Raw genomic sequence first — 22500 nt, 5'->3', positions numbered from 1 at the left:
TGTCAGGTGCAATCACTAAATATACTCACAGACAAGTTCTTCTACTCTTTAAAGTACAGATCAGTACCTGTAAAGCTGATTAAAGCCTACACAGAATTATGAATTTAAATTGTCTATTTAAAGGGAAATGATCCTAGGTACAGTTTAGTATCTTAGGAATTAGGCCTATTCCAAAACTACACAACATTCTGCAAAGAAACATAAGAAAAGTAATATTGTATAAAGTAAGTAATTGTAATTAGGTAATATTGTATAAATGAAGTAACTGTAATTAAGTAATATTGTATAAAGTAAGTAATTGTAATTAGGTAATATTGTATAAATGAAGTAATTGTAATTAGGTAATATTGTATAAAGTAAGTAATTGTAATTAGGTAATATTGTATAAATGAAGTAATTGTAATTAGGTAATATTGTATAAATGAAGTAATTGTAATTAGGTAATATTGTATAAAGTAAGTAATTGTAATTAGGTAATATTTTATAAAGTAAGTAATTGTAATTAGGTAATATTTTATAAAGTAAGTAATTGTAATTAGGTAATATTTTATAAAGTAAGGAATTGTAATTAGGTAATATTGTAGCAGAAATGAAGTAAAGTTTACTAAAAGAAAGGATTGACTGAAGTTCAGTTCACTTATTTACTCTGTGTAACTCTATTTAAGTCTTGAAACCAAGTTGAAGTTACTTAAATTTATCTGAAATTAAATTTACTTAAAAAAAGCAAATGCAGAAAGATTTTTAACTTTTTAAAAGTAAATTATTGCTTAAATAACACCTACATGATTTATATCAGGATCTTGATTTACCTGAGCGAGTGTTTAGTCTGAACTCTGTGGGGCCCTGCAGTGAGTAGATGAGAGAGGCCTGACCAAACTCTCTCGAAGCGTCCAGATCTACAGCCGTCACAAACAAGACCGTCGCTCCTGAGAGAGAGAGAGAGAGAGTTTGAGAGTGAGAGTTCTATGACAGTCATGTTAGTGTGAGCTCCCAGATTTTCTTGTTGTTTTCTGGTTTTAAATAAGAGAAATCATAAAATAATATGAATAAACTCTACATAAGGGATCAGTAAGTATGGATCTACAAAAAACAAGACTAAAAACAACAGAATCTGCAACAATTTAAAGGATTTCTTCTTATAACTATAAGAGAGGACACATCCAGGCAGAACAGCTAACAGCAGAACTGAAGTCAGAGGAAACAGAGGAAAACTCATCTCCTACAGCAGCATTTACAATCAACAGCAGCACATCTGTGAGTGACATGTTTTGTTCACACAGTGGAGGAAAAAATTAAGAGTTTATTCACTTAAATTTACCTGTTTTTAAGTGATTTTTAATAACAAAGCTTAAGATAAGCTAAAGGCTAAAGCTAAATTGTCAGTTGACTTTTGAAAATAAACATTCTGTGGGGGACACTCATATGAGCATTCGAAATGAGCCAATCAGAAGAAGCGCTGCTCCCCCCCTGCTGTCCTGAAGAGAGTGTGGCCTCACTCTGCAGTTCTGTACAGATCTGTACAATCACATACCCTTCTGAGATAAAGACTGACACCGCCCGAAAGCAGTTCAAACAGAAACTCCTGAAAGAGAAGCCGGAAACTCTGTTTGCAGATCTGTACAGGACCGGTCAGGTCAGCAACCTCATCTTCTACTCTGATCATCCCAGCTCGTGGCACAAAGCTCTGATCTCCCACTACCCCTCTGTGAAGAAGGAGGGCATCTGTAATGGGTGGAAGCTGAAAATCAAAGACCCCAATGACACAGAGACTGTGATGACCACTGTCAACATTTATAAGAACGGAACACTAATGATTCAGGGGAACCTCAGTGAGTTTCAGAAGAATTTTAATGGCCTTAAGGAGACTGCAGAGACAGAAAGACCATGTGACACTCTGCAGGAAGAAGACTCTGCTCCCACACACAGCGCCACAACACTGAACACTCACAAACAGGACAACACAGCAGAACCCTCAAATCAGGAACAGAGAGATTCTGAGCAAGACCAACACCCTTCACTCCACACCTCCATTACACTCATAAAGGAGCACTTTACACGACTAGAAGTGGAGCTGGTACACCTTCGGGAGATGGTTCTCAAACAACAGCAAGACAAAGAGCTGGAAAAGGACAGAGAGACCTACAGATCAGAGCTGGCTGAACTTAAAGAACAGGTGAAAGGACTACAAAAGAACAGAGAGGAGGACAGGGACAAACACAAGAAGGAGATGGCTGCTCTAAGAGAGGAGCTGAGACAAAGAGATACCATAGTGCAGGGTCTGGAAGAACTGCTCCTTTCCCTACATCAGCAACAGAATACTACAGCAGCAGAGATCTCCACCCAGGAGAACCTGTATGCCCAACCTCAAGCTTCCACCTCCACAAGCCCACAGCCACCTCCTCCCTCAACCTCCAACAACCTCCATCATCCTCCACCTTTAACCCCCACCGACTCACAGCAGCCTCCTCTTAACCAGCAGACACACCTGGAGCCAAGTGGTCAGGACACAAACATCAGTGAAAGAACTACACAACATCTGGACATTGTACTTTTGATGGATTCCAATGGGAAGTTTATTGATGAGAAAAAGCTTTTCCCTAAACACACAGTGGCTAAAATTTGGTGTCCCAATACAAAAAGAGCACTGGAGCTACTGACAGAGGCAAAACTGGGCTCCCCAAAGCACATCATAATCCATACAGGAACAAATGACCTGAGGGCTCAGCAAGAGAGAGTGGCGTTATCCCTGAGAGCAGTTATAGAGAAGGCCTGCAACACCTTCCCTAACACAAAAATCATTGTCTCCACCCTGCTGCCTCGCAAGGACTTCCACCCACATACAATCCAGAACATTAATGCCATCATCTCCAGAGAGTGTGAGCTACGACCAAACACACACCTCGCCCACCACCCGACACTAGATACAACCTGCCTCTTTGACCAAGTCCATTTATTTAAAGAGGTAATTCCTGTGTTTGCCAAGACATTAAAGGACGTCACACTGGCCCGGAACATCACCACCCCCCAACGCAACACTGGACGAGGACAACAGTCCACACGGCTTTCAAGACCATCAACACGACCTGCAGAAGGACCACCTTTCCATCTGAGACCTCAGCAACATGGCCCTCACTATCCACTGCTACCAGACAGGATGAGGAGTCACCATAAATACCCTGGTCCCCCGTCAGCACCCTTACCTACTACAGGTACACAGAATGCACAACTGAACAAGAACCCAGCAATAGCACCTCAGCCCATCCAGATCAGTCCAGGAACTCTGACCTACGCCCAGGCAGTCAGCAGAGCAACAAACCCAAACACTTCTGAGCTTAAAGACATTCAGCAGATGCTCAAACACATCTGCACCCATCTGATGGGACACTGTCCGTGGTAAGAGGCACATTACCAATAAGGTAAAGGACATTATTTCACAGACTATTAAATTTAATCTCTGTATGGTAACTTAGATACACAAATGTAAAAAAAAAAGAAAGAAAAAATGTATTAGTGAGTACATGTTTTTGCATACTTATGTGTGTGTGTATGTATGTGTGTATGTATGTGTATGTGTGTATGTATGTATATATGTGTATTCATGTGTGTGTGTGTATATGTATATGTGTGTATGTATGTATGTATGTATATGTATATATATATGTGTATATGTATGTATGTATGTGTATATATATATATATATATAATGTTTATGTACTCAGTTTCATAATTTACCTATATACTTATTTATTTCCAATTTGTTCTCTTATTTTGAAACCCAGAACCAACATATATATTTTTTTTTTCACACGGAATGGCATCTTTTAGTATCTCTTCATGGAATGTGCAGGGTTTAAACTCATCTGTTTTTGGTGTAAAGAGCAAAAATCCTGATTTTTTGAGGGAAATAAGAGATGTGGATATATTAATTTTGCAGGAGACATGGTGTAGAGGAGATGAGCCCACTGGTTGTCCCCCAGGTTACAGGGAGTTAGTGGTTCCCTCTACTAAATTAAAAGGTATAACTCAGGGAAGAGACTCAGGAGGGATGCTTATTTGGTATAAATCTGAACTAATCAATTCTATTCAAAGGGTCAAAAAAGGAGAAAATCATCTCTGGATAAAAATTAATAAGCAGTTAACCTCAACCCCCCAAAATATACTTCTTTGTGCCATCTATATCCCCCCAGCAGAATCACCATACTTTAGTGTTGAAACCTTTCCAGATTTGGAGAAAGAGATCAGCCACTTCCAATCCCAAGGACACATCATCATCTGTGGAGACCTAAATGCTAGAACAGGATATCAGCCAGACTTTATCAGCCCTCACGGTGATCACTTTATAACAGGGACTAATATAAACTTCCCAGCCTCTTCCCCCAGAGAAAACTGTGACACATCTGTAAACGCTCACGGCAGGAACCTGCTGCAGCTCTGTAGAAGCCTGGGTCTGTGCATCATAAACGGACGGCTGCGAGGGGACTCCTTCGGTCAGTTCACCCACAGCTCGGCTCTGGGCAGCAGTACTGTGGATTACGCTATAACCGATCTGGACCCGGCCTTCCTGAGAGCCTTTACAGTCAAGCCACTAACACCCCTTTCAGATCACAGCCAAATTACCCTATACCTGAACAGAACTATTACACATGACCACAGGAAACCCCCAAACAAACTGATCAAACTCAGACTTCCTGTCAGGTGGGATCAGGACAGTACAGATAAATATCTGCAGGCCACAAACAGCGAGGCAATCCAGACATGCCTCCACTCCTTTCTGTCAAACACCTTTCCCCAAAGTAAAGATGGTGTTGAAGTGGCTGTGGAAAACCTAAATAGAATCTTTGATCATGCAGCTCAAATATCAAATCTGTCCATCAAGAAACACAAATCCAGAATAGTCCAATCAAATCAATGGTTTGATCATGACTGCAAGATCAAGAGAAATGAAGTACGAAAATTATCCAATCAAAAACACAAGGAACCACATAATCAGGAATTACGCATTAAATACTGTGAGATACTGAGAGAATACAAACATACACTCAAAGCTAAAAAGTACAAACACACACAACAACAAATACACAACCTAGAGAATTCAATCAATTCCAATTCATTTTGGCACAACTGGAAATCCCTAAATAAAAACAAACAAGATGATTTAACAATTAATGACGGAGACATTTGGAGAAACCATTTTAAATCATTGTACAGTCGTCCATCATTAAATACAGCGCAAAAGAAAGTATCAAATAAACTAGAAACACTCCACACAGTAATCAAGGACTATCAAAACCCACTAGATTTCCCCATCACACAATCAGAGTTAGAGGAAAAACTCCGAGACCTCCAGCCCAGAAAAGCCTGCGGTACAGACGGCATCTTAAACGAAATGCTTTTAAACACAGATCCTAAATTTAAATTGGCCATTCTAAAACTCTTCAATCTTATTCTAAATACAGGACATTTCCCTTCTGTCTGGAACCAAGGTCTCATCACCCCCATATTCAAATCTGGTGATAAATATGATCCAAATAACTACAGAGGAATCTGTGTGAACAGCAACCTGGGTAAGGTCTTCTGTAGCATTCTCAATACTCGACTCACAGACTACCTCACTGACCATAACATCCTTAGCAGAACTCAGATCGGCTTCTTACCAAACCACCGAACGTCCGACCACATTTTCACCCTCCACACGCTCATCGATAAATATGTAAACCAGAACAAAGACACAATCTTCGCATGTTTTGTAGATTTCCAAAAAGCGTTTGATTCCATTTGGCACACAGGGTTATTCTTTAAACTTATAGAAAGTGGTGTGGGAGGGAAAGTGTATGACGTTATTAAATCAATGTATTCTCACAGTAATTGTGCAGTGAAAATTGGAACACAAAGGACAGAGTTTTTTCCACAGTCAAGAGGAGTACGACAGGGCTGCAGCCTCAGCCCCACACTCTTTAATATTTACATTAATGAACTGGCTGAAACATTAGAGCAGTGTGACTCAATACCCAGCCTCACTTTGGGGAATGCCAAAATCAAGTGCCTTCTATATGCAGACGACCTCGTCTTGCTGTCACCCACCAGAGAGGGTCTGCAAGAAAGCTTAAAAGTTCTGGAGAATTTCTGTCAAAACTGGGCTCTAGAAGTCAATCATCAAAAAACGAAAATAATGACCTTTCAGAGAAGATCTAAAAACCAACGGAATCACACTTTTACAATTAACAACACCAACATCCAACACACTAAATCATACACCTATCTGGGGATAACCATCAGCTCCACAGGAAGTTTTGGCTTGGCTGTGAAGGAACTCAGAGAGAAGGCGAGGAGAGCTCTGTTTGCAATCAGAAAATCAATAAACTTTGAAATACCCATTACAATATGGATCAAACTTTTTAAATCTGTTATAGAACCAATAGCCCTGTATGGCAGTGAGGTGTGGGGACCCCTGGCACAAAACGACTTCACCAGTTGGGACAAACATCCGGTTGAAATTCTGCACACAGAATTTTGTAAGAGCATCCTGCACGTGCAGAGAAAGACCCCCAATAACGGCTGCAGGGCTGAGCTAGGTCAGTACCCCCTCCTCATCACCATACAGAAACGAGCTCTAAAATTCTGGAAGCACATAAAATCCAGTGACCCCCAGTCACTGCACTACCAAGCACTGTCCGAACAGGAGCTCAACATTGAGCGGAGTCCCCTCAGCCAGCTGGTCCTCAACCTCAGTGACCTAAAACCCAACAACATTACTGATAACAGATATCCTCACCACACACTCACTCAGACCATCAGACCCAACCAAATCACAACCCAACAACAACACTACCTCACACACTGGACCCACACTACACAACAACAATCCAAACTGCAATGCTACACAGCCCTCAATCGTGATTACACACTGGCCCCATACCTCACAGTTCTCAGAGAGAGGTCACTGAGGAAGATCCTCACCAGGTACAGACTCAGTGAGCACAGTCTGGCTGTAGAAACTGGGCGTCACAGACAGAGCTGGGCTCCCAGAGAGGCCAGGCTGTGCTCTCACTGTGATCTCGCAGTGGTGGAGACAGAGCTGCATTTCCTCACAGAATGTTCTAGATATGAGTCTGTGAGAACCCGGTTCTACCAGAGAACGAGCAGAGTCTGCCCTGAGTTCCAGCTCTGCTCAGACTCTGAGAAGCTCCAGTATATACTGGGAGAGAAGAGAGAGCTGATCACTCAGGCAGCTCGATATGTTACAGACTGTCACAACCTGAGGGACAACCAGTGTGGACAAAACCACACAATATAAATTATTATAACTCATTTCTAATATTACTGATTCATTGATATTATTACACATTTATAAAGTCTCCACACTCTTATTTCCTTCTATTTGAATGATCATTAATAATAATTATAAGTGTTAATCCTGTAAATAATCATTTCTGTTGGTGTAATTGTATATATGTAATCTTTCTTTTAATTATTTGTTATTAATTATTATTATTATTGTTTGTTTTCTGTTTTATGCTTTGGCAATAGTGTTGACTTTTACATTCATGCCAATAAAGCACTGTTGAATTGAGAGAGAGAGAGAGAGAGAGAGAGAGGGAGAGAGAGAGAGAGAGATGAAGAGCAATTATTGTAGAATCACTGCAGCCGATAATGAGATTACGAGAGTGAAGCCAATAACAGCAGAAGATAAGAGAGATAGAGTGATGAGGAGAAAAGGCTGAGAGGAGAAGTGTGTACAGAGCTCTAAAGCCTATGAGTTTAATCTGGACTATAATCTGAGCTGATGAGTGAGACTGGGAGAGTGCTTATGGATTTTAGGATTATCACAGAGAGGAGAGAGAGAGAGAGAAAGAGAGAAAGAGAGAGAGAGAGAGAGAGAAAGACAGAGAGAGAGAGAGCAGCTCCACTCAATACTCTTACAGAGACCCCGCTGTACATCACCATCCATCACATCTACCATAACAAGACACTGCAAACACAGATTACACACTAAAACAATGATAATGTTAATAACTACTGACTTTATTTTGGCTGCAGTTTATTACATTCAAACTAAATTTCACTAACTCTTGATGAGTTCAGCACAGCTGTTAACTGAAAGCCTGAATTCCAGGAGACTCTACCTCATAAAACTGACTGAGAAAATCCAGCAGAGATGTTCAAAACTCATCATCTAAACAAGAGGAGGTACTTTGAGAACATCTAGAACATTGTTCAAAAATACTGAGTTTAAGGTTTGTCCAAATTTTTGACGGTACATTGCGAAAAAATTGTTTAACCAGTTTGCCTTAATACTCACACACATCATCTCACTATGCTATAAAAGTACACACACACACACACACACACACGCACACACACACACACAGGTTCTGTTTGGCCCTCTGACAGACACTGGGCAGCGTGAGTGTAATTTTCTCTAGCAATTGAAGGGAAAGCTATTGTCTGGGACAAAAGCATTGAGCGAATAAATGCATATGAATGACGAGCCCCCCCCCCCCCCCATCTCTCTCTCTCTCTCTCTCTCTCTCTCTCTCTCTCTCTCTCTCTCTCCCTCTCTCTCTCTCTCTCTCTCTCTCTCCACTTAAAAACAGCACAACAGAATAAGAAGATAAGAGGACTGAGGGGATGTCGGGGATCATCTGGAACAGCGCTGAGTTTAAGAACAGGGGAATGACTGAAGGCTGTACAGACTATTACACAGTACCTGTGAATTTGGGGGGCAAAGCTACTAGTTTCTATACGCCGCTCTACAATCACGTCTGCTGCTGCAGGACGCCGCGGGGAAAGTGCTGCTTCTTTATTTGTGAGGAGCGTGCAGCGATCGTCGCCGCTGCCTTCTTTTGAAGAAAACAAATAAATTAAATAGAGGCAGATTCAAATCGATAGGCCTTTCCATTACTGCTCTCTAATTCATGATGGATTGGTGGCAATGCAAATTCGCACAGCTGCCTCCGAAATGGGTGAAAATGAGGAAATGAGGAAGATCCATGTGAAAGCATTAGTGAACAATAAGAATAAAAAAACAGAGCTAAATAATAGCGCTTGGAAAAACTTGTGAAACATGTTTGGAATCTCGTCTGCCCAGAAACGGCCTTTGTGATTGCAGACAATGAGCTTATGCTTCTGAAACTCCAGCTGAACTGCAGCCAGTTGGGCTCGGTGGTGCTGCAGAAGGACTGGGCTAAATGTACATTAATCAGACGAGTGCGTAGACTACTGGTTGTACTGGGGCATGCAGAATTAAGAGAGCAAAACCCTGATAATGCCTGTTAATCCTTGTTAGTTTTATTATGAGCCCAAATTAAAACTAATGTGTGACAGGTTTTAGGGATGTTCAAATCATTTGCTTTATTTTGTCTCCCAATCAGAGTATTTATTAAGACTGAGCATCAATCAATAATAATCTGATCAGATTTTTGTGTTTGTTTAATCAATACAGCCACACAGTTTAGATGTTAGACAGAAAATCATTTTATTTTTATTTTTTTCTTATAAATTTATTTCCATTTATTTGCAATTGTCTCACAAAAGTAGCTGCTACTCAGCTGTATATCTCCCCTATCACTAGTGATGCTCCAACACCAGGAGGGTAAAGAAGACCAGCACACGCCTCCTCTGATACACATGTGAATTCAGACTCCGCCTCTTTTGCCGAGGAAAAAAAAGCGCTGCAATCTTTGGATCATAGATCATAGTGCACCCAATCTTTTTGTTTTTCTACCACTGACGTGTAATAACTGTTTTATAGTGGGTGAATGTGCCATGATCCACACACCGGTGAGAAGCAGCAGCCAATAGCGCACAGCGTACTCTCAACTGCAAACAACTGTCCAGTTGAAGAACTGCATCCAGCACTACAGCATTTACCCAGAACAGAGTGCCGATATATATCTGCACACACAGTCATACATACATTTACACACACATACGTACATATATACCACACACTTTACACACACACTGATTCATTTAGAGTATCCAATTTACCTGATCTCCATGTTTTTGGAATATGGAAACTCCACCCAAGACCCCAGTGCTGGGAGGGAGGGGAATGTACTAACCACTAAACCACTAAACCACCGTGCCGTCCAACTCTTTCAGTTTAAGAATGAACAGCTGCTGTAGCTCTACTGAAGTGTGTCAGGGTTGTATTGAAATCTCCGTCTCTACAGTTCAGCATGATTCTGATCGTACCTGCGACCATGTTCTCGGGGATTCTCACGATGTAGGACGGCTGGCTAAACTCAGGAGGATTATCGTTCTCATCCTGGAGAAACAGAGAGGGAAAGAAAGCTGCAGTTAGTTTTACAGAACTGAGACAGCATTCCTGAACATCCTGCAGCCCATAATATAACATCACGCCTCCCCCTCAGGAGCGTGCACTCACCCTCTTACTGAGAGAAGAGAACACTTTTTGTTACTGAGATAACAAAACTTTCTCCTGCAGAGTTTACCATCAGTCCTACTCCACCTACTGCATCATATCTGACCAACCCAGCAGCAGTATTGCTGTATTTTAACCCTTTTAAACATTTTAAATACATATTTTTTCCCATTTGAGCAAACTGGTGGTTCTGACTTATCGAGGAAGCAAGCTGTTGTTGAAAAAAATACTTTGATTCATTTATAAAAACACAAAGAAGTTATATTAAAATGAAAAGTCTTAATTTCTAAAGACTTCAAAGAGCTATTAGTCATAACTGTCTGAATTACATAATAATTATAAATTGAATAAGAAGTTCAAAGGCTAAATAACAATGAATCAGTAAAACAGGAGGTTCCTCCGTAATTCAGCTCCGTGAAAACAAAGCGCACAAAAACACAGTCAGCTAAACGCCTCCCGCCGCTCCCGCCGCTCCCGCCGCTCTGCAGCAACTAAAATGTGTCTAATCAGAACTGTGATAATCAGACGACAAAATGTCAGAGAGAAATCTGTGTGAATAAACTAACCGAGCCAGCCGGAAATAACACACACACACGCACACACACACACACTATACACACACACACACACACACACACTATACACACACACACACACACTATACACACACACACACAACAGGGGGGAAACACACAGGGTACAAAGCCAACCAAGCAGTATACTGTTCCCTGCTTCAGTTACTGACATTCTTATTTATTATACTGAATGCAAACTATCCAGATAAATACATCCGTGTGTCTTTAGTGGGTTGTTGGTTAAACCTTAGATTTTAACTGACCCCTCCAGGCTCCACCCACAAATTTCAGCTCAAATAATAAATTTAATAAAACTGTAGGAAAATAACCTGTTTAAAAACATTTTAATATACATTAAAACATTGCACTACAGACATATATAACAAATCTCATCAACACTGAAAGAGGTGACAACTTCATAAATCAATAGGGGGTTTTAGTGGTATAATTTGCATTAAAATATTGCACATAATTCTAAAACTTAAACAAATTAAAGTGATAGAAATGTTTAAAATCCTATTAGGAGACTATTAAATACTAGACTCCGCCTCTTTTTGAACTGCTGCTGATGCTGTAGCATTGCCAAGTAGCATCACAGCGCTAACGCTCGGAGGAAAGCGGAGCGACTCGGTTCTGATACATCAGCTCACAGACGCAGCCTTGTGCTGATCCACATCACCCTAGGAGTGATGAGGGTAAAGAGCAAAAGAGCACCAGAGCCAAACCAAAAGAGCCAACAACTGTGCTCTCTCAGGGCTATCTCTGGCAGCTGACGGCAAGCTGCATGACTGGGATTTGAACCAAAGTGATCTCCCGACACTGTATCCTGTAGAATTCTCCCATTCAGCTGTAGAGTATAATATACTAATATACTCACAAACAGCTCTACAGTAATTGGCACGGTGCTGTTCAGGGCGGGATTTCCTCCGTCTTTGGCCATCAGCGTCAGATAGATCATCCCTCCGGGAACCAGCTCATAGTCTAAGGGTCTGTTCACTGTAATCACTGAGAATTAAAACACAATATGAGGTTAAAACAAACGCAGTGATGCATAACGTTAAAGAACAGGCGGTGTACGGTGTTCTGCACGCTCTCTCTAAACACACGCTCACACTTAAAAGCCTCAGATTCAATCCTATTCGTCACTGAGTGGCTGCACAGTGCTTCAGCTATAAGCCGGCAGTAATAGCATAGGTCATGGAGTGTAAGGAAGTGTAGCAAATGCTAATCTTTGGCGTGTAAGTGTGAATTAAATTGGTGTTAAAGAGTGTGAGCTGGATATTTTAGCCTGAGGGCCACATTACCTGCATAGCCTTCCACCATGGTAATGCTGAAATAACTCTGGAACTGAGAGGCGTATATGATGGAGTAGGTCAGGATGTTATTAGGAGGAGAGTCCTCATCAGTTGCCTGAGAGAGAGAGAGAGAGAGAGAAAGAGAGACAGAGAGAGAGAGAGAGAGAGAGAGAGAGAGATGGAGAAGAGAATGAGAAGTACACTGGACATCAATAATTCCTGCATATGGAGTTTTAATTTTACAGTGCTAAAACTAACTGAGAGACATCTTTAGATGTAATGATCGATTGTCTGCTGTGAGGGCTCATTGTTAGGGATTGTGGGTCACAGAAACGTGCAGTTCCTCATTCAGCCACTAGCTGGCGCACAATGGCAGCCACTTATTAATCTGTTTAGCTTGGTTAGGCTGGGCGGGGACTCAAACTTATAAACTATATAAAAAACTATAAACTATATAACTAATATATATATATATATATATATATATATATATATATATATATATATATATATATATATATATATATATATATATATATATATATACAACTCAATGAGTTTTACTAACACCCACTAACCAGATATCCCTTTCCAGAGTGCAACTTTCACAAAACATAACTGAGCTAACAAACGCCATTACCTGCATGTATTAATTACATAAGAATGTAGGATCTCCACGTCCAATACAATATAATAAAAATATCCAACACATTCCATCATAAAAAAAAATCCAACAATACCAATGTAGTGTCTGAATTTGAATACACTGTATGTCCAAATGTTTGTGGACATATATTTTAATATATTTATTCAGCTAATAAGCGTTTGAAGAACTGATCATTTAATTAGTGATTTATTATACTCCATTTAACAGGGTCAGTTTTTACTGTAAATGTTTGTAGATTTGACATTACACATTTATTTGTTTCTAATCTACACACACACACACGCATACACACACCCACACACACACACACACACACCCACACACCCACACACCCACACACACACACCCACACACCCACACACACTGTTTCTCTTCACTGAGGATTCCCTGAGTTTTGCTGACACTGTGTTTTCAGTGGGCCATTTCTCTCAGCCATTATTTTAATAACCACAGTGCTCAAACCTACAGTTATCTGAACACACACACACACACACACACACACACACATTTACTTATTTTTCAGTGGTGAACTGTTACCAGTGGTAGACCAACATAAAGTAAATTACATTAAATTAAGTGCCTTCTGAAGGCAGCCGATTTCACTGGATGTTATTTAGGGGTTTCAGAGTAAAAGGGGTTGGATACTTTTGCACATCACACTTTTAAAATTTCTATCTGATTAAAATTTTGAAAACCATCATTTTATTCCAATTCACAACGATGTGCTACTCTGTGTGACTATAATCTCATATAAACTATAAATCTCAATAAAATACATTTCAGTTTGAGGTTGTAAGGAGACAAAAGGTAAAAAAAAAGTTCAAGGGGTATGAATACTTTTGCAAGCTGTATGGATATTAGCGGAGGCGGATGGTGTGCAGGTCCGGTACTCACTCTGACTCTGGCCACTTGCTGAGAGGCCTGCTCGTTCTCCATCAGAGAGCCCATGTACACGTCCTTCTGAAACACTGGTGAGTTATCATTCACATCGATCACGTTCACTCTGAGCCGTCCCGTCGTCTCCTCCCCGCCCCCGTCCCGCGCCAGAACCGTCAGAGTGTAGCGTCTCATCAGCTCATAATCCAGCCGGTCCTTCAGAGTCACCCAGCCCGTATCAGAGTCCAGAGAGAACCTGAGAGGACCAGAAAACACATTTTAAACACATTAGAATAACTTTCATGAATACAGATATACAGGTGTTGGAGAATGAAACTAAAACACCTGGTTTTAGAGCACAATAATTCCTCTTACAGCGTCCACAGTTAATCCTGTTGGATGTGGTTGGTAGATTGACCACCAGGCTGCTCCAGTTTAGCCATGAAACCTAAAATCATTCTCCAACCCCTGTATATATATATATATACTCAGGCTTTTTGAAGTGACGGAAAAAGAGAAATGAAGCTTATTGAGAGATAAATGAGGGTAAAATGTCAGAGGACAGTAATGCATGATAATCTCACTGGTCTGGTTCATCACTGAAGAAGTAGCGCACCACGCCGAACGTGCCAATGTCATTATCCGTGGCCTGCAGAGAGAGGGAGATAGAGAGAGAGAGAGAGTAAGGTAAACTGTAAATTGCAGTGATTGTAATAAAAATAAAGAATTTATAGCATTAGGTCAGTGAAGTGGACTTTTCAAATCCATCCCAATTTATATGGCTGTATAGGGTTTATTATCATTACAATATTAGTTGAATTAATGTGCCTGCCAGTACACAATAGCTTCAAATACAAGTATCTTGTACTGTATTTGATTTGGCTTTCATTTGATTTTAATGTATTATTATACATTTATTCAGAATTACAACACACTCCAAAAATTTAAAAGGGTTAACCGATTTTTCTGCTTTGTATTGTTGCAATTATAAAGCACCAAGCATCAAACACACCCACCCCTAAACTGTCATTATGAGCCCGAGCCCGATTTAAACCCCACATTTTTTTTTACAAGGCTTCTGTTTTACACAGTAAAGTTTTAAGTGGTTTTTATGAATACAGTAACTCTGTATTCACACTGTCTGCACTCAAATAAACAGGAATAAATGTAATAAACACTGCGTTTTTCCCTCTTCATCCTCTTTTCCAACAAATGCCAACTGTTTTACAGATTTCTGTATTTCAGAGTCCTAAATTTCAGTTAACCAAACATTAGAAGCAGAATAATGTGTTATAAAATCGTGTGTGTGAATGAGACAGTTCTTATTGAGTTAGTGCCTGAAACACCCGATGCACCACACACACACACACACACACACTACAGAGTGTTTAGTTCTGCATGATTAGCAGTGACACAAACACACACACACACACACACACACACACTGTCCAGAGTAAAAAGGTCTCTTACCAGATGGCCATGAACTCACTGCCCCGTCCTCTACCCTCACAACAACAGATGCACACAGTCTCACAATGACCATCAATAAGTTGCTGTGTGTGTTGTGTGTGTGTATAGTGTGTGTGTGTATAGTGTGTGTGTGTGTATAGTGTGTGTGTGTGTGTGTGTGTATAGTGTGTGTGTGTGTGTGTGTGTGTGTGTGTATAGTGTGTGTGTGTGTGTGTGTGTGTATAGTGTGTGTGTGTGTGTGTGTGTGTGTATAGTGTGTGTGTGTGTGTGTGTGTGTGTGTATAGTGTGTGTGTGTGTGTGTGTATAGTGTGTGTGTGTGTGTGTGTGTGTGTGTATAGTGTGTGTGTGTGTGTGTGTGTGTGTATAGTGTGTGTGTGTGTGTGTGTGTGTGTATAGTGTGTGTGTGTGTGTGTGTGTATAGTGTGTGTGTGTAGTGTGTATAGTGTGTGTGTGTGTGTGTATAGTGTGTGTGTGTGTGTGTGTATAGTGTGTGTGTGTGTGTGTGTGTATAGTGTGTGTGTGTGTGTGTGTATAGTGTGTGTGTGTGTGTGTATAGTGTGTGTGTGTGTGTGTGTGTGTGTATAGTGTGTGTGTGTGTGTGTGTATAGTGTGTGTGTGTGTGTGTGTGTGTGTATAGTGTGTGTGTGTGTGTGTGTGTATAGTGTGTGTGTGTGTGTGTATAGTGTGTGTGTGTGTGTGTGTGTGTGTAGTGTGTGTGTGTGTGTGTGTGTGTGTATGAATGGCTGTTTCAGTGCAGCAGGCTGTGGGGAACTCGCATTATGTTTGGATTTCTTTAGAGTATTTAAACAAATAAATAATAAACAAAGACAACAGGCTAGCACTGTAGCGCTACAGCTAACAATAAAACATCAAAGCTCTTTCTGACATTTCCGTCTTCCTCCCAAAAACAATCTCTCTCTCTCTCTCTCTCTCTCTCTGTACAGTCTTACAAACAGCATGTGGACAGAAATGACGGGACAGCTGTTTATGTGCTGAGGTTTCTTCTAAAATCAAGAGTATTAAAAAGAGTTTATCCAGCTTTTGTTGGAATAACTGCCTCGTGTCAACTGTCAAAAATCCAGGGTTTTTGCTGGTAGCTGATTTTTAATGGCCAAAAGCCAAAGCATAAAGCCCTGCTGGTCATTCTGATTGGCCAGTTTATTAATGATGGGAATTCCAGCTCTTTTTAGGAATCTGGTTGTTGCCTGGTTTGGTTTTGCTCACTAAAAACAACAGGGCTCTTTCAGCTCCAGAGTGGCTCCTCAGATGTTTTATTAATTTTTTTATTTAGTTTATTACTAAATTATGTTTAAAATCAATTACTAATGTATACACATACATTTCATCAAAGGTTTTTCCAATCTCTTGTGCTGTGTATATAAATTGTAAATTTGTACAGTGAAAATCTGAGATTAAAACGTGCAAAGCAAAGCGTAAAACTACAATCAGACGCCACCACACATCTTAACCAATCATGTGCAGCTTTAACAGAAAAATTAACCAGCTAACAATCAGGATTCGGCTCCCAAACTTATACTTAGACCTGCATCCATTACAATGGAGATCATGTATTTTCTTTTTCATTTTAAAGGGTTTGTTGTATATAACACTATATGAAAGCTGTTTATGTAAAATATATTAAATCTTTTAGTTAATTGGATATATTTGCTATATAGATTTTTATAGTAGAATATTAGACTCTAATATTTAACTATAAAATCTATATAGTTAATAAATTACAGGCAGAAAACAGCTTTCTTCCATTTATTTCCATCACTGCAGATAATTCAGGTCTGAAAGGGTTAAGCAACAAACTCACAAAAAAACATATCATATATTATTTACTAGTTTATTAGTTATATCTGCTCAACCTGCTGATCGAGATTCACCAGTTTAAGCTGAACATGATGTTGATTTTTTTTTTTCGAGAAGAGAAATACAAATATAGGTTCTCTCTTCCACACAAATAAACAAACTGACATATACAGTACATATATACACTCCATAATTCTCTCTCTCTCTCACACACACACACTCACAGTGATGAAGAGTGTTTGGCTGCTGGTGTTGTAATGGAGTTCCGCTCGAGTGCGTGTGCAGTTGGTATACAGGGTTGCAGGGCTGAGCACTGCAGCACTGTCACTATTACTATTAGTGACCATGATTCAACTGTGCTCCAGTGACGACCTCACTCTGAATGTGTGTGTGTGTAAAAATGTATCACCAGCTTGCGGTTAATGCTGCCTGCATACACTCTGAAAGTGCGATCACTGAACTCAATGAACTTTCTGGCCTCTGGAAACCATTTTTTACTATTTATTGTCTGATAGAGGTACATATTTAAGGAGCTAAAATAAAAGATTAAATACATATTAATATCAGCTAATATAATTATAAATGAATGACATTCCTCCAGAACCAACACAGAACACCGTGCAACATAGAACAGACAGTACAACACAGACAACAAAGTGCAAACATGCAACAAATTGTGCTACATAGAACTAGAACACTACAATAAATACTGTATAATAAATACAGTAAAAATGATACAATTTAACAGACAGGACCGTGCTGTACCGACACACTTTGTGGTGTGTGTGTAAGTGTGTGTGTGAGTGTGTGAAAGGTGTGAAGGGCGTTTTGGTTCCATCTGTGTGTGAGTTGAGGAGTCTGACTGCCTGGTGGAAGAAGCTGTTACAGAGTCTGGTAGTGGAGGCTCAGAAGCTCCGGTATATTCTGACAGACAGTAAAAAGTAAATGGAGGAAATACTTAATACAAACCAGAGATTCTCCACGTATTACTCAATAGAGAGTAAACTCTTTCATATTTAGAACGAGGGTAATATGATATGTTTACAATACAATTTTATTGGGCCATAAATCCTTCCATGAGAATATAGAACATATGGTTTTTGATATTGCTTTTTCTTGCATGGCTGTTGCATACCAAATTTGACCCCGCCCACGTATCAAACCAACTCAGCATCACCAATATATAAATAAAGCTCAGAAATGTTCTGTGTAATAATCTGCTCCATTTTTTATGAATTGCTACATTTCTTAAACCAAACTGACATTAAACCTTAACCTTAAAATTTAACCTTAAAACAGATAAAACCTCCCGAGCTCAACAATGAACTTTTAAATAAGACTCTTCCCTGCAGCCGAGTGTTTACCGTTAGCCTCACACTCCTGAACACGGCCTGTTTAATATTCTCTGAGCTTTATGGGCAGGATTTCTGCTAAAGCTGATAAATCTGTGGAACCGTTTTTAATATGATAAAAGTTATTGCTGAGTCTATAGACTAGATATTTTCACAAAGATCGTCCAGCAGATACCGAATGATTGGCAGGAGGAATCGAGTTTATATCATTAGAGGAAAACAAGATGCAGATTTTAAAAAATACTAAATGTATTTATTAATAAAGATGGTTCATCGTATCATTTTAATTTGTGATACATTTTTGATATGTGGCATCAAATATCAATATTTTTATCTGAATTTATAGGTGGTCTTGTTTAGGCCCCTCTAAAAGTGATGTGGTTATATAGGAAAAATACAGTATTATGGGATGTGTGTAAGACTGGCTGGAAGTTTAACCCTAAGAAGAGTAGAATTATTAAACGAGTGGAAGACTTCACCCCTCCACCCTCTCCACCCTCTCCTCCCACATTCCCTCACTCTCTATCTCTCCCCCACAGCCCGCCCGCTCTATCACTTCTCCATGCTTCTCTCCTCACTTCATTCCACCCTCCATTTCTCTATTCCTCCCGTTCTTCCTATCACAGCCTCTCTCTCTCTCTCTCTCTCTCTCTCTCTTTCTATCAGAAGTAACTCTGTTCTGCACTCTCTCGCTCTTTTCTACCTTTCTGCCCCACCTCTATTTGTCTTTGCTCCTCTCCCCCTACCAACACCCCCCCCACAATTGACTGACAGCTCCATAAGTGCAAAGATGATAGTGCTAGAAGTGGAGGGGGGGGGGGGGGGTCAAAACAGCAGCTACTCTGACATAGAGCGAATACAGAGAGAGAGAGAGAGAGAGAGAGAGAGAGAGAGAGAGAGAGTGGTTTAGGGTATATAGAGTTATAGGGAGTATAGGACAGTTATAGGATATGTAGTATGTGGTACTATAGGGAGTATATAGTAGAATTAGGAATGTGTGTGGTGATTTAAGGTAGAATAAGGCAGAATAAAGAGCATAGGGTAGTATAGATCAGTAAAGGGAAGTGTTATGAGTATAGGGTAGTATAGGGGTATAGACTACAATAATCAGTATAGGGAAGTATATGAGAGTATAGAGAAGTACCACCAGTATATTGTAGTATAGGGAAGTATAGAGTATTATAGTCAGTTGAGTGTAGCATAGGGTAGTATAGGGAGTATAGGAAAGTATAGAGTAATAATGTCAGTGTAGTATAGGTTAATATAGGCAGTATAGGGTATTAAAGTAATACAGTTAGCATAGTGTAGTTTAGAGTAGTATGAGAGTATAGAGTAGTATTGTTTGTTCAGGATAGTATAGGGTAAAATAGAGAAGTATTTGAAAGTACAGTACATCACTGTGTATAAACTGTAATTCAAGCAACAATAATTAAACTAATAAAACTGTACATCATACTAATAAACACATCAGAGCTTTTAGCTTAATATAACATTAGTTTACTTAAAACAACTTCGATGGCTTTTTTTAACATAGAACAAACAGTACAACACAGACAACAAAGTGCAAACATGCAACAAATTGTGCTACATAGAACTAGAACACTACTATAAGTTCAGTCTGTGCGTGAGTTGAGGAGTCTGACTGCCTGCAGGAAGAAGCTGTTGCAGAGTCTGTTAGTTGAGGCTCTGATGCTCTGGTATCAGAGTGCAGCGGCTGAATGAACCTGAATGAGCTGAGTTTGAGTGACAGACGTTAAAGGATGTTTGTTCTCAGAAATAAAAAGGTTTCAGAGGCAGGACGCTCTGAGCATGCTCAGAAACCGCTGTCGGTGGACGGTGCTGGAGCAGCACAATGAGCTTCAGTCGAACTGTCACACTGTAATCACACAGCTTAAACAGTAATCACACCCAAACATCAGCCGAGCTCCATCTGTCCCCGACTGATACCCCAGCAGCTCCACCTTAACACCCCTCAGATCTGACACTCCACACAATAAATCATCTTTAATTCATTCTATTCATATCAGAAGGAGTGTGAGATTTTATATCAATGCTCTTTTTCACTTAAAGTACCTAAAAACCTGCATTCTGAGGGTTTTAACCCTCGAACGACTGACCTACAGACAGTAGGATGCTGAGAGTCAGATGCTGATTCTATGTTGTGATATTTCTCACACAAGTAATGGGTAATGAAAACTTAAGTTAGCATAACTTAAAACCTCAAGTTTTTACAACTAAAGGGGAAGTTGATTGATTTTTTTTTTGTTTTGTTATACTGTAAGACCGGATAAGTTGAGTTTACTTTTTTAAGGCAGCCGGTTTACCGGTTAAAGTAATTCAGTAAAAAAAATTTGAGTTAGCATAAATTAAAACATCATCAAGTTATTGCAACTAAAGGGGAAGTTGATTTATTTGTAAGGTAGCGCAGGGGGGGAATCACTACACACTGATGGTGAGTGTCTGTCAGAATGGTTGGACACACCCAGTATGCAAATAGATAGAAGCCAATATGACAGAAGCCAATAGAAAAGAAGCTGTTAATGACAAAACAGATTAAACTCAGTTATTATAAGATGGTTCAACTCAAAGATCTCAGTTTGAATAGTACAGTATATGTGCTCACAAATTCAGTTCAACTAACTCAAAATAGTTGAGTATTGTTTAGAAACATCCAGTTTTATGTAAAACAGACTTAAATCATTTGAGTTCAAACAGTGTCTGGGTTTACAGTGTACAGCTTGAGGTACAACACAGAGAAAACTGTTTATCTGTGAAATTACAGTTATATACAGCACTACTGGCAGCATCGGTGCATGATGATGAACATAACAGGTGATGACTTTTATACTGTTTATTTCGATATGAGAATAAAATTTAATTGACACTCTGACTAACAAAGCTACCTCACAATAAACACACACTAAATCATGCTATAATCACTTAACCATTTTTAAATAATGCTTTTATTGAATATTTTAATAGCTTATAGCCGATAATAAAGTATAACTGTGTGTTTGAAAGTGTTTAAAGTGTTTTACAGACACGACATTACTAAAAAACTTTCCCCCAGGGACCGAGACTCAAGAGAGACGATACCTACAGGACGTTTTAAAAGCAGAGTTTTTAAATCATGTAAATCATGCAGCTGATTTCCTCCTGTTCCTGAAATCTCACCTGCATGTTCTGATCACGCCTCACAGGAGTCTGTAGGTGAAACAGTGATGCTAATGGGCTGAGAGCATTGATCCATCTCCTTTCTCAACCTAAAAGGTGTGCGCGAATGTGTGTGAACGTGTGTGTGTGTGTGTGTGTGTGTGTGTGTGTGTGTGAGTGTGTGAGTGTGTGTGTGTGTGTGTGTGTGTGTGTGTGTGTGTGTGTGTGTGTGTGTGTGTGTGTGAGCTGGAGTGTGTGCAGATGTGAAATGACGTGCTGCTCAAATTGCTTTCTGCTGCGTCTTCAACCAGAGGGAAGAGTGTGAGGAAACCAATTACCTACTGTCAGACCAACCGTCAAACACACACACACACACACACACACACAACACAAAGTCTTAGAGTAAATACATCTAACACTTTACACAACACACAGTGCTGTGTACACAAACACACACACTCTCTCTTACACACACACACACACACACACTCTCTCTTACACACACACACACACACACACACACACTTAAGATAAACAGATAAAACACCTCACACACTGCACTGTAGACACTATATGTCAAAAAGTTTGTGGACACCCCTCTAACCTAATGAACACATTCTGCTACTTTAAATTTTTAGTTTATGTTTTTCATACAAAAAATATGTTCATACTTTTTTTAAATGTTTCACTACTTTTATTACTTTTATAAGTCCTACATATAAAACAATAGTTTCACATACCATTGAAACATATCATTACAATTTAGTTTTAGTTTTAGGTTTTGCAGGGGGTGGATGTTGCAAATATGTGAGATGAACCATTTTTATATTATATGTTGATTAAACTGATTAAAGCAAGCAGAAGAAGTTTCATACTGAAAAGAAAATTCTTTTAACTATTTTTCCCAGA

The 22500-nt window shown here is 39.6% G+C and overlaps 1 protein-coding gene across 1 annotated transcript in view; it reads right to left on the bottom strand.

Annotated features, from left to right (window-relative positions):
* cdh23 (cadherin-related 23) overlaps positions 1-22500 on the bottom strand; it is a 277788-nt gene that overhangs the window by 80478 nt on the left and 174810 nt on the right. Inside the window, exons 14-19 of the mRNA XM_049481005.1 lie at positions 14385-14449; positions 13819-14056; positions 12267-12372; positions 11840-11967; positions 10198-10270; positions 810-926 (exon numbers count right to left, since the gene is read on the bottom strand). Of these exons, the coding sequence (XP_049336962.1) occupies positions 810-926; positions 10198-10270; positions 11840-11967; positions 12267-12372; positions 13819-14056; positions 14385-14449 (727 nt within the window). The remainder of the gene's footprint in view (positions 1-809; positions 927-10197; positions 10271-11839; positions 11968-12266; positions 12373-13818; positions 14057-14384; positions 14450-22500) is intronic.

Source organism: Astyanax mexicanus, chromosome 7 (genome assembly GCF_023375975.1).
Source record: "Astyanax mexicanus isolate ESR-SI-001 chromosome 7, AstMex3_surface, whole genome shotgun sequence".
Taxonomy (NCBI): domain Eukaryota; kingdom Metazoa; phylum Chordata; class Actinopteri; order Characiformes; family Acestrorhamphidae; genus Astyanax; species Astyanax mexicanus.
The sequence above is the reverse complement of the archived record's forward strand: the minus strand, read 5'-3'. Positions and strand labels throughout refer to the sequence as shown.